A 13,626-nucleotide genomic window follows, 5' to 3' on the forward strand; every position below is an offset into this window, starting at 1 on the left:
AAAGAATGCTGCAGAAGCATAGGGAAGGGAGGAAAGTCACGCCACTCCTAGAGATAACCGTTGAGAATATTTTGGTCTATTTCCTGCCTGGTTTTTCCTGCACGCTCTTGGGCGCGTGAAATCGATATCCTGAGGACTGTCCCCCCTCCTTGGCCCTGTGCAGGAAGTGTCCCCGCGGTCGTCTCCACCCCATCAGGGGCTCAGACAGGACAGACCCTGGGGGTCGGGGGCTGCATGCAGGGGCGGGGAGGCTGAGTGCTGGGCTACAGGGCAGTGCCGAGAGGCGGGGACACGGCGGGGACACGGCGACAGCGGCGGCGGCCCCGCCCGGCCGGCCCTGCCGGGGTCTCGATACTGGCGGGAGGACAGCCCAGTGTGCGCAGGTGTGGCGGTGAAGCTCGCAGGTAGGCAGGCACCTGGCGGGTCCCCTCGCCCCCCCCGCCCCCGCCTGCATTGGCGGAGTACCTCCACACCCGCCCCGCCAAGTCACCACAGGGTGCACGGATCCCTGCGTATCACGGCCAGGGACTCCGGTACCCCTGGGGGCGCGCAGTGGCAAGGGCAGGACAGACTGGGGCCCCAGGGCGTGGGGTTTCGGGAGTCCCCTCCACCCTCCGCTCCGTGGCCGGGACACAGTGCAGCTTCCGGCTGGGACGGCCTTCAGGTTGCAGGGAGCCAGGGAGCCGCTGGTGGGGTGGCGCGCCCGCGCTGGGGTTGGGGGCGAGCCCACGCTGGGGGAGTGGTCTCCGTCCACGTCCCCTCCTCCTGCCCTTTCTCAGACCCGCCCTCTTTATCGGTCGACCCCCACCCTCAGGAATATGGGTAGGGTCCCAGTCGGGGGGTGATGCCACACTGGGGGCTGGCTTCGGGAAATTCGGGGGTCAGGGCTTTGCAGGAACGAGATGCGGTCTGATGAACGGGCAGGGCACCCCCTGGGAAGGCCAGTGTGGTGGTGAGCACGGTGCCAGCAGGGAAGGCTGCTAGGCTAGACCCTGGGGTTCCCGACAAGGGCCCTGGAAGGCCTCGAGGCCCGGGCTGGACCCTGCACCTGCCTTCCTTGGGGCCCCAGGTCGGTGGGAGGGGCTGCGAGCAGGGAGGGCGGAGCCAGCCCGCCTGCCAGCTGGCCGGAGGCGGGGCCCAGGGTCCGCGCTGAGAGCAGCCAGGACTGGCTGGTACTCTCATTGGCCCGGCCTGGTCAGCCCCGTGCCCAGGTCGGCAATTCCAGGACCTGTTCAAGTCCTCTGCAGCTTCCCATCCCCTCACCCAAGCCCTTGCCCCCTCTCTAGAGCCCCCACCTCATTTCAGTCGCAAGGCCTAGAGCAGCCCCCAGCCCGCCTGCCTTAATGCAGCCTCTCCTGCCCCTGCTGGCTCCGAGGGGGGCCCGGAGCCTGCCTAGCTCCACCCAGGCCCCAGCCCGCCGGCCCCACCGCCTGAAACTGGGCCACATGCCCCTGGCGGCCCCTCTGCCGGGCCCTCTCCCGCTTCCCATGGGGGCAGGGAGGCTCCTGTGCACCCCACCTCTGGGTGCCCACCGCTCCCGCTTAGCCCTCTGCCGCCTTTGCCTCTCACCCGCTTTGCCTGCCCTTTCCTTCTCCTCGTCTCTTCTCAGCTCTGCTCAGGCCACCCAAGGCTGAGCCCACCGCCATGGCCAGCCCCGGGAAGCCCAGGGCTGGGGAGGCCCAGGAGGAGGAGGGGTGGGAGCAGGGGCGCACCCCGGGGTCCCCGGCCGCAATGCTGGAGCAGGCCCAGGAGCTCTTCCTGCTGTGTGACAAAGAGGCCAAGGGCTTCATCACCCGGCACGACCTGCAGGTGAGCCCCTGCCCCCAGATGCCGCCTGCCCCCAGGGCTGACCTTGGCCACTCAGCCCTGCCATCCACCTTGCCAGGGCCTGCAGAGCGACCTGCCCCTCACGCCCGAGCAGCTGGAGGCTGTGTTTGAAAGCCTGGACCAGGCACACACTGGCTTCCTCACCGCTCGGGAGTTCTGCCTCGGCCTGGGTGAGCCCGGCCCCTGAGCCCCACCCCCAGCCCACTGGCACGTGTGACTTGGGGCCCACAAGGTCGGCAGCCCACGCCCCTCCGTGGCCTCCCTCCGGAGCACATACACAAAGACACAGAGGGCCCCCAGCGCGGCGGTGTGCTCACCGGCTCCCACCCCACTGCCCGAGCCTAACCCTAGTGAGGCTGGGAGCCAGGCGTGCCTCATTCTGGCCTGAGCCCAGCTGTCACCTCCCATTCCCAGGACGGGAGTCAGACCAGAGTAAGGAAGAAAAACAGGAAACCGGGCTCAGAGAAGGGCAGGATATGTGAGAGGGCGGTGGGCTGAGCCGTGGGGGGTAACAGTCTCTCCTTCCCACGCCCTGCAGGCAAGTTCGTGGGCGTGGAGGCCACCGTGGGTGCTCTGCCCTCCCGGGCTCCAGAGGAGACCTTCGAGTCGGGCTGGTCGGATGTGCAAGGCGCGGGGGGCTCAGTGGAGGAGGACGAGGAGCTGCTGTGCTCGGCGCTGGAGCAGCTGGGGGTGGCCCGGGTCCTGGGCGAGTAAGTCGATGTTAGCCTGACCCCAGCACCCTCCACTGCTCTGTCCACCTGCGCAGGCCTGTCCAGGTTGCCCGCGTGCCTGTTCCCAGGCAGGGACCCTCGGCCAGGCTGGGTCCGGCCCTCAGCTGCCACTGCTGTGTGCCGGGCGTGATTTCCCACAGAATTTGCATTTCTGGAGTCAGCAGTCATGGCTAAAGCCAGCACAGGCAAAGCCCTGGGTACACAAGGACACAGCCCCACTTGTACACACCGCCTGCCAGGCCAGCCCCTCAGGGGTGAGAGCACCCGGAAGAGGATGCCCTGCCTGTCCAAGGCCACGGCCTCTGCAGGCTTACCCTTCAGGGTGGGGGAGTCCTCCCTTCGGCTTCAGCCCCTACCCACCCACCCCAGGCAGCAGGCAATTCGGGCGCTCTGGACCCGGCTGCAGCGTGAGCAGCCGGAACTGCTGGGCTCCTTCGAGGACGTTCTGATGCGCGCGTCAGCCTGCCTGGAGGAGGCGGCCAGAGAGCGGGACGGCCTGGAGCATGCTCTGCGGAGGTGAGGGCTGGGAGGCCGGGGGCGGCCGGAGGGCCAGGCGGAGGGTCTCCTGGCTGCAGTGCTGGCAGGCTCTAAGCCGCCGTCTCACCCTCGGTTCCCCGAAGGCGGGAGAGCGAGCACCAGCGGGAAGTGCGGTGTCTGTACGAGGAGATGGAGCAGCAGCTTCGAGAGCAGCGCCAGCGCCTACGGGGTCAGGTGGGCCCATCCCGGGCGCGCGGGTCTCCCAGGGGCTGCCTTCTTGGAGGGAACTGGTCGCACCTGCGCCCCTGCCGCCCGCGGGGGCTCAGGTGTCCCCGCGCGTCCTAGGGGCTCCCCCGGGAGGAGCGGAGAGGCCGCCTGGAACTGGAGCTGCAGAGTCGCGAGCAGGAGCTGGAGCGCGCGGGGCTGCGGCAGCGGGAGGTGAGCGGCCGCCGCGCGGAAGGATGCACGGCTGCCCAGCCCGGGCCCAAGCTCCGCCGTCCCCACGCACTCCCTGGCGACTTGGGGGGCTCTCTCCAGCCTCGACCCCTCGCTCCCCCAGCTGGAACAACAGCTGCAGGCCCGGACCTCCGAGCAGCTGGAGGCGCAGGCGCAGAACGCACAGCTGTGGCGGGCCAACGAGGCGCTGCGGACGCAACTGGAGGGCGCGCAGGAGCAGCTCCGCCGACTGGAAGGCGACGCGCAGGGCCGCCGCGAGCAAGCCCAACGGTGCCGGAGGTGGGCCGGACCCTCGGGGGCGGGCCCCGGGGAGGGGCGCACCTGGAGCTCCGGGCTGCAGTCGCCCCCGGCTCCAGCCCCGCCTCTGGGGTCTCCGTGGCGGGGCGGGGGTGGGGGGGTCCTCCAGGGGGCCGTGCGGCACCCCGAGGCGCCTTCCTGCACCCGGATCACCACCTCCGTCCTGCAGAGACGTGGTCGCGGTCTCGAGGAACATGCAGAAAGAGAAGCTCAGCCTCCTGCGGCAACTGGAGCTCCTCAGGTGCGTCTGGAAGGGGTCCGCGCCGCCGGTTTCTACCCAGCCCCCATCACCGCCCCCCCACACCGCGAGGAAGCCCTTCCGTGCCCGCGCTCCCCACCCAGGCGTGCTTCCTCTTGAGACCCCTCAGAGCCTGTGGGCTGCTATTCCCCAGGGAGCTGAACACGCGGCTCCGAGACGAGAGGGACGTCTGTGAGGCCCAGCGGCTGGGCAGCGGCCGCAGGAAGGCGCTGAGCTCCGCCCCCCTGCTGGGCGCCCCCTGCTGCTGCTGTTGCAGTAGCTGGGCTCGCCCCCCCAGACGCGGCTCCGGCCACCTGCCCAGTGCCCGCTGACTAGCCCGAGTGACTCACTGGGCCTCACCTGGCTGCTCAGAGAAGCCGCCCCTTGAAGGCGACTCGGCGTCGCTGGGGGCTGCCTATCCAGGATGTGGGCTCTCCCCAGTGAGCTGCCCGGCCTGCCTGACTTGCAGACATGAAGGAACTAACCTGGGGGGTCAGGGACTCATGTCTCTCGCTGCGGTCCTCATTCTATCCCCAGCGCATCGAAACTATCGGAAAACCCCTTCCTCTGAATAAAGTTCACTGACTTCATCCTCCTTGGCGTGTGGGAGCCGTAGCATTTGGACCAGGCGTCCATCGTCCTTGTGTGTCCACTGGACATGTCCAGAAGCCGTCCGCCAGAGTTGTAGGGACCAAGGCACAGAGGCCAGTCGGCCAGGAAGCGGTGGGCGGGGTTCCCTGACCGCTCCCAGCCTCCAGCGCCACCCCCTCCCCATGCCAGTCCTCACACAGCCCTGGGTGGGCTAGTTCAGCCCACTGGAGTCCTGAGTGGAGGCACCGGGGGTGGGCCTGAGCTGTCGCCAGTGCCCTCCGCCCTGCCAGCCCGAGCCTCGGGCAGGGAGCAGGGGACGAGGGCCGCCCACTGTCCCGGGAGAGCTGTCCCCACCGACGGCGCCGCCTCGAGCCGTCGGGCACTCGGCTCTAGCTCCCCAGCGCAGCCGGTCGCAGCCTCTGCCCTCGTTCCCGAACCTTTTCCCACCACTCCCAGGCGACACCCTCCTGTCTGGACCCTCTCACGCCGTGACCCGAGCCTCCCCTGCGAGCCGTCCTCCGCAGGGCGCCCAGAGAGGCCCCTCTCTGCCCCTGACCGCACCTCTAGGCCGTCCCCCGGGCCGGCCCGCGTCTGTCCCAGGGAGCCCCGCAGCCCCGCCCCGCCGCTCCTCCCGAGCGGGCGCCCTCGGGCCGCTGCCCGCCTGGCCTCGGCCTCCTCGCGTGGCCCCCCGGCGGCCGCCGGGGCTGGCGCCCCGCCCGCGCGCGCCGAGCGCTGCCCGGACCCGCCTGCGTCGCCGGCCGGGGGCGGGGCCTGCGGGCCCGGGGCGGGGCCCGGGGCGGCCCCGCGCGTCTCGGTCGCAGGCCCGGGCCGGCTGTGTCCTCTGTGCTCTCCGAGCCGCCGCCGCCGCCGCCCCCGCCGCCCGCCGGACTCCGACGCGTGGCCGGTGAGTGCACCGCCGGGCAGCCACGACCGGGAGAAGCTGCGCGCCCGGCGACCCCGCAGGCTCCTACCGGGGGTAGACGAGTGCCCGGAGGCCCGGCGGGCCGAGGGTCCGCCGGGCGAGGGCAAGGCGCCTCCCTGGTCTCCGGACGGTCCCTGCGGCCCCCTCGAGCCGGGGGCTCCTCCCGAGCACCCCACGCACTGCGCGAACACCGGCGCCCTCCCCTCCGCCGGTGCGAGTGGGCGGGCCGCGCGCCCCGCCAGGGCGTGGGGGTGGCGGCGGCGGTGACTTCATCGCGGTGACGCGCGAATTCCTCACCGGCCTGCCGGGAGCCGAGCTGGGCGTCCCGCACCTTGGGGCGTGGGCCGCTGACAGGCCCGGCTGGGCTTCGGGAGCCGGGGGTGGGGCGGCAGCGGCCAGGGCCGCGGGAACTATTTCTGGCCGGCCCTTCCCTGGGGGCTCATCTCCTCCGGGCACTCCCGGAAAGGCGGCCGGCTCCTCAGCCTTTCTCGCCCGAGGGCGGGCCGTGCGGGTGGAGCCTGTGCCTGGAAACAGCCTTCCCGGGACCCGGACCCCAGGACAGGCCCAGGTCCGCCGGCGCGGGGGGTTTCTGCACCTTTTCTTCTTCCCAAGCCGCTTGGTGGGGGAAGGGCCAGTTACAGGCCAGGTGCCAAGGCTCAGACTAGGGGGCTTGGAGGAGGCGTGCGGTCCCCTCCAGAATCGGACTGTCCAGAAATGTCTTCTGCCCTGCCCCGCCCTAGCCCAGGCCAAAACACCGGGCCTGGCGGCTCCCTTCTCTGCGCGCGGGGGGCCGGGCTTTGGAAGGCCAGCTCGCGGCCAGTACCTGGGTCAGCTACAAGGAGGGATGGTGGGATCCTGCCCATCCAGGTTGAGCCTGACCTGTGGCCTGTCCCTGGCCCTCTAGTGAAGCCTCCTCAGGTGGGAGCTTCTGCCTGCCCGCCCTACAGAGGAGCCCTCCCACCAGCCAGGTGAGTGGTAGGCGCAGCAGCTGGGAGCCCGGCTCAGGGAGGCACCGTGTCTGTCTGGAAACAGGGCCCCAGGGCTCCTCTGCCCTCTGTGTCCCCACCCCGCTCATGCAGACCCCCAGAAGCGAGAGGGTGGGGTGGCTCTGGGGAGGGGCACAGTCTGGAGCTACATTTCCCCCTGGGTCAGCGTGGCTATCCCCATTCAGGAAGGACCCCCAGGTCTGGGGGTGGCGCCTGCCAGCTCTGGCTGGAAGGAAGGCAGGCCGGCCCTTTATGAGGCCTGAGGGCCTTCTCCAAGGCCACAGGACTAAGCTAGAAAAGCACAGATCAGCCTACCTTTGAGCAGCTTCTGCCGCCCCTGCCCCCCCAGCAGCCAGTAGGATCCTGCCAACCTGTGACGTGGGGCACAGGGAATGTTTGGGGTGGGGTGGGGTGAGGGGCCTGTGTGAGCTCACCTGAGGTGCCTGCAGGGCTGAGTCAGCCCGTGGTGGTGGTCGGGGGTCCTCCATGCCTCCCCCGCCACGCCCTGGGCGCTGGTCAGGGGAGCCGGGCCCCCCAGGCTCCAGCTGGGCTGTGGGCACCATGTCTGCCCTTGCCGCAGTGGTGGCAGGGGCTTCCGAGCAGCCCTCCCCCACAGACGCTCCCAGAACCTTCGCCCAGGCAGGGGGTTGGCTTGGGCCCAACCTGGTCTGGACGTGTGTCCCCCGCTCCTCTCCCCGCTGGCGTTTGGCCGTCCTCCCGGGCAGCCCCTCCGCCACCTCCCGGCCCCAGGATGGGCGAGTTTGGGGAGAAGTCGCCAGCATGCGGCACCGTCTGCCTCAAGTACCTGCTCTTCACCTTCAACTGCTGCTTCTGGGTGAGCAGTGGGCACCCCCTTCCCCGACCTCGGAGGAGCCTGGCCAGGGGTCCAGGCCCGGGGCCGGATGTGGTGACCGGTGTACACTGCCCGCAGCTGGCTGGTCTGGCCGTCATGGCCGTGGGCATCTGGACGCTGGCCCTCAAGAGCGACTACATCAGCCTGCTGGCCTCGGGCACCTACCTGGCCACAGCCTACATCCTGGTGGTGGCGGGCGTTGTCGTCATGGTGACCGGGGCCCTGGGCTGCTGTGCCACCTTCAAGGAGCGGAGGAACCTGCTGCGTCTGGTCAGCGGGGCTGGCCGCACCGCGGGTGGGGGTGGGGCTCCCTGCCAGGCTGCCTGGGGTGGTTCTGGGTTAGGAGGGGTTAGAAGGGAGAGATGGGTGAGACTGCAGGACAGACAGACTCTGCTGTGCTCACCTGGAAGGGGCTCCCTGCCCACCTGTGGGTCCCCGTATCCCGGCTGGGCCAGCAGAGGGAAGACGCCTGAGGAGCACTGGGAGGCCGGGGTCCTCCAGCCCTCACCTGCTGCCGGGGGCCGCCATCGTGTGGCCACTTGGCAGCTGAGGGCAGTGGCTCTGCTCTGCCATGCCTGGTGCTGGGCGTCCTCACGGAATGGGGGCGTCTGTGTCCCAGCCCCCCTGACTGAGCCGCTGCCCCTCCCCCCAGTACTTCGGCCTGCTCCTCATCATCTTTCTGCTGGAGATCATCGCGGGGGTCCTGGCCTACGTCTACTACCAGCAGGTGAGGGCTGGGACGGGCCACCCGAGGACGCGGACGTGCAGGGACACACGTGCAGTGAGCTGGACACGAGCACGCAGGAGACGCACACGTACACATAGGGACACGGACACCCACGCACTGGGCCACACGCACAGGCAGGGCACGCACGTGAAGACCTGCCATGTAAGGGTACACGTGCGTGTAGGCTAGGAAGGACCAAGACATACAGGCTGCGGTGCTGAGCCTGGAGATGGGGGCGGGGCCCCAGGTGGAGGGTGGACCACAGGGACGGCCAGCTGGCCCTCAGCACCCAAGCTGCCTGCTCGGCGGAGGCAGGTGTCCAGGGGATCTGGAGTGCCTTCCCTGCCGCCGACCCTGCCCACGGCCGTCTGGGTGACTCCCAGCCACCTGGCCCCACAACCACCCGTCTGAGCCAGCATCCAATGCCCACTCCCTGACCCCAGCCCTTCCCAGAGTCCTCCTGCAGGCCCCCCGACCCCGGTCTACGCCCACTCCCACCCTGCCCCACCTCGGAGTCTGCAACCAAGGCTGCAGCTGTCCCTCCCTCACCCCAGCTGAACGCAGAGCTCAAGGAGAACCTCAAGGACACCATGACCAGGCGGTACCACCAGCCGGGCCACGAGGGCGTGACCAGCGCTGTGGACAAGCTGCAGCAGGAGGTGGGTGGCCAGGAGGCGCGGGGCGGGGCCTCCCCGGGCCTCTGCGGGCGCCTGGCCCCAGGGCTTCGGCCCGGTGCTCCGCCTGAGCTCTGTTCCTGCCGCAGTTCCACTGCTGCGGCAGCAACAGCTCGCGGGACTGGCAGGACAGTGAGTGGATCCGCTCGGGCGAGGCGGACAGACGGGTGGTCCCCGACAGCTGCTGCAAGACCGTGGTGCCTGGCTGTGGGCGGCGGGACCATGCCTCCAACATCTACAAAGTGGAGGTAGGCCAGTGGGGGCCTGCTGAGCTGCCTGGGATGCGTCCTCGAGGCGACTGTAGGACTTGCCACCTTCAGCAGCCCCTCCACCCCTGCAGGGCGGCTGCATTACCAAGCTGGAGACCTTCATCCAGGAGCACCTGAGGGTCATCGGGGCCGTGGGCCTGGGCATCGCCTGTGTGCAGGTGTGTGTGTGCAGCGGGTAGCTGGGCATCGCCTGTGTGCAGGTGTGTGTGTGTAGCGGGTAGCTGGGCATCACCCGTGTGCAGGTGTGGCGTGTCTGGGGCCTGGGCATCACCTGTGTGCAGGTGTGTGTGTGTAGCGGGTAGCTGGGCATCACCCGTGTGCAGGTGTGGTGTGTCTGGGGGCTGGGCACTGCCCGTGTGCAGGTGTGTGTGTGGGGCTGGGCATCGCCCGTGTGCAGGTGTGGTGTGGGGGCGTTGGCATTGCCCGTGTGTGGGTGCGTGTTGGGGGCTGGGCATTGCCCGTGTGCAGGTGTGGTGTGTGTGGGGGCTGGGCACTGCCCGTGTGCAGGTGTGTGTGGGGGGCTGGGCATCGCCCGTGTGTGGGTGTGCGCGGGGGGCTGGGCATCGCCCGTGTGCAGGTGTGGTGTGATGTTGGAGGGGGCTGGGCATCGCCCGTGTGCAGGTGTGGTGTGTGTGGGGGCTGGGCACTGCCCGTGTGCAGGTGTGTGTGTGGGGCTGGGCATCGCCCGTGTGCAGGTGTGGTGTGTGTGGGGGCTGGGCATTGCCTGTGTGCAGGTGTGGTGTGTGTGGGGGGCTGGGCACTGCCCATGTGTGGGTGTGTGTCGGGGTGCTGAGATTGCTGTGTGCAGTGTGTTGGGGGCCGGGGCCGACGTGCTCACGCTGGCCCTGTGCTCAGGTGTTTGGGATGCTCTTCACCTGCTGCCTGTACAAGAGCCTGAAGCTGGAGCACTACTGAGTGTGTCTGCGGGCGCCGGCCCTCCGTGCGCTGCAGCTTCTCGCGACGCGCTGACTACTGACACTCCTGAGAGCCCCAGTGCTGCGGTCCAGGCGGCGACCCTGCCCCTCGCCTACCGGGGAGACTGTCCTGCTGCCTGGGCCCCCCACTGTGCCATCACCGTGCCCTCTGGGGACCCTCAAGCCCCAGAGGCAGCTTCAAGTGCCTTTAGCTACACACCAAAGTCCCAAGGCCTAAGGTCAGCCCCACCTATCTGCTGGGCTGGGGGTTAGCAACAAAGGCCCCCCTCCCGCCACCGTCTTTGGGCTGAGATCAGGGCCTTGGGGTGCTCCCTGAGGCCTGTGCCAGTTGGGCAGAAATGGGCTGGTGCAGGGGGGCCAGGCAGCAGCAGGTGAGGCGGCCCCAGGTGCCTCCCCCAGGCCCCCTGGGTACCGGGCCTCCTCCTCAACCAGGGAAGAGCCGTCTGGGCCGGGCCTCGGCCGCCCCCCCGCTGACCGTCTGCAGCCTGTACTGACTAGGTCGCCGCTCCCCCAGAGGCAGGACCCTGAGGGTTAGAGTCGCTGCTGTGCCCCACGCCTGGACTGCTCCTGCTACTCGATAGGTGCTCAATAAACGTCTGTGGGACGGACGGCTGAGCTGACGTCGCTGACAAAGGCAGTCTGGTCTCCAAGGGCTGTCCCGATCGCAGAGTGAACAGACCCACCCCCAGGGCTGCAACAGAGGCAGACACAGGGCGGTGTGAGCTGAGAGCTCCAGGGGATGGAGGCTGGGCCAGCTGCAGACAGGCCTCGCAGAAGCTCAGCTGTTCCCTGGATGCAGGGCTGGTGATGTGGCTGAGACCCCAGGGAGCGGGTGACTGGACCGCTGCGGTTTCCAAAGGCCTGTCTGGCCACTGCACAGGGACCAGGGACGGGAGTGGGGTCTTGGGAGCGAGTCAGGTGGGGTCTGGCAGGACGTCTGCCGACAGGGCAGGGTGGGGCCAGAGAAGGGTGCTGGGCCTGGTCTCTGCAGAGACCACCCATCAGACGCCTGGGCAGGTGGCCTCAGGAAGGCCGCCTCCCTCCTGCCCTCTGAGCTGCTGGAGGCACCAGGGCCCGCTCGAGCCCCGCCGAAGCGACAGCTTCTGGTTTGAAGCCTCAGCCTAAGCTGGACCGCGATGAGCTGCCCCCCGCCCCCGCCAGACAGCTCTCTAGTTGGCTTTCAGGGCAACGCATTTAACGCCTGGGCACTGAGAGCCCATTCAGAACAGATGCCCAGGAGAGCTGCCTCAGGGCACCTCCCTCCTGCTGTGGGGTCTCAGGGGTGGCCACAGAGGCGCGTGCCCTCCGGAGTGGAGCTGCCTGCCTGCCGTGGGTGGAGCCTGGAAGCTTCTGGCGGCAGCAACCTCAGGATGCGCAGCTGTGACCACAGGGGGCACTCCACTCAGGGCGCAGAAAGTCTGGAGCATTAGACACTGGGGAGGAGGTGGGGACCTCTGTTCTCGGCGGAAGGGCACCCACAACAGCGCTGTGGGACGCCGGTGCCCCCACCCCAAGCACTCGTGACATCTGTGTCTTCTGTGGGGCCAAGCGCCCACAGAGGAAGGGAGCCCCGTGCTGAGCACTCCCGTGTGGAAGGCCCACCCTCCTCCTGGGCCGTGAGGGCCTCGGGCACCAGGTAGAACCCCAGGAACCGGCGGGGCAGCCCACAAACCCAGACCAACTGTTAGGACTTCCTGGCAGTCCTCAGAAACATTTACTAGACAGTTCTTTCCAGAGAGGAAGACCCACGCCAACAGAGCCGTGGGCGGGCGTGGCTTCCGGCGCCCCACGCCCCAGGGGAACAAGCCGTGGGTGAGGCGCCACCTGCGGCATCGCGGGGTCACTTCTCCAGGGGAGCGTAGTTGAGCAGTTTCTCGATCAGGTCCACGTGGGCGAGCAGCATGCGGCGGCAGCAGTAGCGCTTCAGGCCCAGCGCGTCCAGGGCGTCCCTGCAGGTGGGGAGAGACCTGGTTGCAGCCTGCTCCTCCTGGCAGACAGAGGGCCTCGCCCGGGGGGAGCAGCCCCCTCTCACCTCCCAGAGACACGGCCCCAGTCACCCTCAAAGCCTCCTGTGTGTGGGCACTAGCGTGGCACCCATAAAAGGGGCGGCCGCTTGGGCAGCCCTGACCTGAGGCATCTCGTGGAGTCTGGGGCAGGCTGCCAGCATCCACTCGCACTGCGGTCATTCCAGCAGCCTCCTCGGAACCTGGTGCAGATACTACGGCCGTCCGTTGCTTCCCTATCCACCCAACACAGCTACACGGAGAACCTCGCCTGGCTACCACACTCCGAGTCCCAGAGGTTCACACTTTGATAAGGATGGGGCTGTCCACACAAGGACCAAAGTCAGACTCTTGTCTAGGGTAAACTCAGACAAGTAAGGCGGTAACTGCAGTGCCAAGGGGCAAACACGGAAAAGGGACCCCACAAAAGCCTGATGATGAGGGCTATGTGATCAGAAGCTTGTCCTATGTCCTAAGAAAGCCCGTGAGTCTGCAAGACACGGTTTGTCGTTCAGCCGCTTGGTCGTGTCTGTGATGCCGTGGGCTGCAGCACGCTGAGCTCATGTTCTCCAGTATCCCCCAGAGTTTGCCTGAATTCCTGTCCGTTGAGTTGCTGATGTTACCTAACCATGTCCTCCTCTGCCGCTCCCTTCTCCTTCTGCCTTCGATCTTTCCCAGCGTCAGTGTCTTTGAGGACACAGGGATGGGCCTAATAGCAGGGAGAACTTAGGGAGCTGATGGACAGAGGTGGCCAGGGGCCTATTTGCGGTGGAGGCGTGGAGCCAGAATACTCGAGTCCCCAGACACCAGCGCTTGACAACTAGCTCCCCTCGTCTGCCTGAACTGGGGGGTGGGAGATGCTTTCCTGAGAGCAGGTCTGGAGAACAGGGCTGGCAAAGGCTCCGGGAATAAAAGCCTTGCCAGCGTCACCTGGGATCTGATGAACGTCCCTTGCCCCTGACCTGGAGGCCGAGACCCCTGACTGCCGCCTCAAGACCCCAACTCCTCAAGCCTGGATCCTCGACAGCCGCCCGAGACGCCGACGCCGCAGGCTAGGCCCCCCTGACCCTGCCCCGGGCCCCGCAGGCCGGGCCCCCCTGTCCCCGCCCCGGGCCCCGCAGGCTGGGAAACCCTCCCCGCCCCGGGCCCCGCAGGCCGGGCCCCCAGCCCCCGCCCCGGGCCCCGCAGGCCGGCGGCCGGGAGCGCGCCCCTCACCCCTCGGTGTACTCGGCCTGCAGCAGGCCCAGGTAGGCCTCCCACTTGTTGCCGACGATCTTGCCACACGTGAAGCAGCGAACGGGGATGATCATGGCGGCGGCGCGGGAGCTAGAAGCTTCGCGGCCCGGCGGCCCGACGCCCGGATCCCCCGGCGCTTCCGCCCCGGCGCGCCCATGGCGCGGGGGTGCCGGCCCGGCCCGCCCCGTCCACCTCCCCGCGGCCCCGGCGCCGCCGGCATCCGCCTCCCGCCGCGACGGCCGCTCCCCCGGCGGGCGCGGGGCGCGGGGCGCGGGGCGCGGGGCGCGGGGCGCGGGGCGCGGGGCGCGGGGCGCGGGGCGCGGGGCGCGGGGCGCGGGGCGCGGGGCGCGGGGCGCGGGTCCCGGCGGGAGCCCCCCGCCCGCGCCTTGGTACGTCCCGGCCTA

At 69.1% G+C, this 13,626-nt stretch overlaps 2 protein-coding genes across 4 annotated transcripts; both read left to right on the top strand.

Moving 5' to 3' along the window:
• Positions 1-270: 270 nt before the first annotated feature.
• On the top strand, positions 271-4,607 carry CRACR2B (calcium release activated channel regulator 2B). The gene is made up of 10 exons (XM_068977793.1): positions 271-404; positions 1,610-1,809; positions 1,886-1,997; positions 2,366-2,537; positions 2,928-3,074; positions 3,179-3,269; positions 3,381-3,473; positions 3,595-3,761; positions 3,958-4,029; positions 4,181-4,607. Exons 2-10 carry the CDS (start codon positions 1,645-1,647, stop codon positions 4,356-4,358), a joined length of 1,197 nt encoding a protein of 398 aa, XP_068833894.1. The 5' UTR covers positions 271-404; positions 1,610-1,644; the 3' UTR covers positions 4,359-4,607.
• Positions 4,608-5,429: 822 nt separating this feature from the next.
• Positions 5,430-10,570, top strand: CD151 (CD151 molecule (Raph blood group)). Of its 3 annotated transcripts, none has more exons than XM_068976748.1 (9): positions 5,430-5,521; positions 6,444-6,507; positions 7,251-7,360; positions 7,457-7,648; positions 8,031-8,105; positions 8,660-8,764; positions 8,869-9,027; positions 9,120-9,206; positions 9,904-10,570. In XM_068976748.1, exons 3-9 carry the CDS (start codon positions 7,277-7,279, stop codon positions 9,961-9,963), a joined length of 762 nt encoding a protein of 253 aa, XP_068832849.1. In that variant the 5' UTR covers positions 5,430-5,521; positions 6,444-6,507; positions 7,251-7,276; the 3' UTR covers positions 9,964-10,570. The 3 variants fall into 3 exon arrangements, with proteins under 3 accessions (XP_068832849.1, XP_068832850.1, XP_068832848.1); XM_068976749.1 differs by having other exon boundaries at positions 5,436-5,521; positions 6,407-6,507; positions 9,103-9,206; XM_068976747.1 differs by having other exon boundaries at positions 5,436-5,521; positions 6,407-6,507.
• The last annotated feature ends 3,056 nt before the right edge of the window (positions 10,571-13,626 follow it).

Source organism: Capricornis sumatraensis, chromosome 8 (assembly GCF_032405125.1).
Source record: "Capricornis sumatraensis isolate serow.1 chromosome 8, serow.2, whole genome shotgun sequence".
Classification (NCBI taxonomy): domain Eukaryota; kingdom Metazoa; phylum Chordata; class Mammalia; order Artiodactyla; family Bovidae; genus Capricornis; species Capricornis sumatraensis.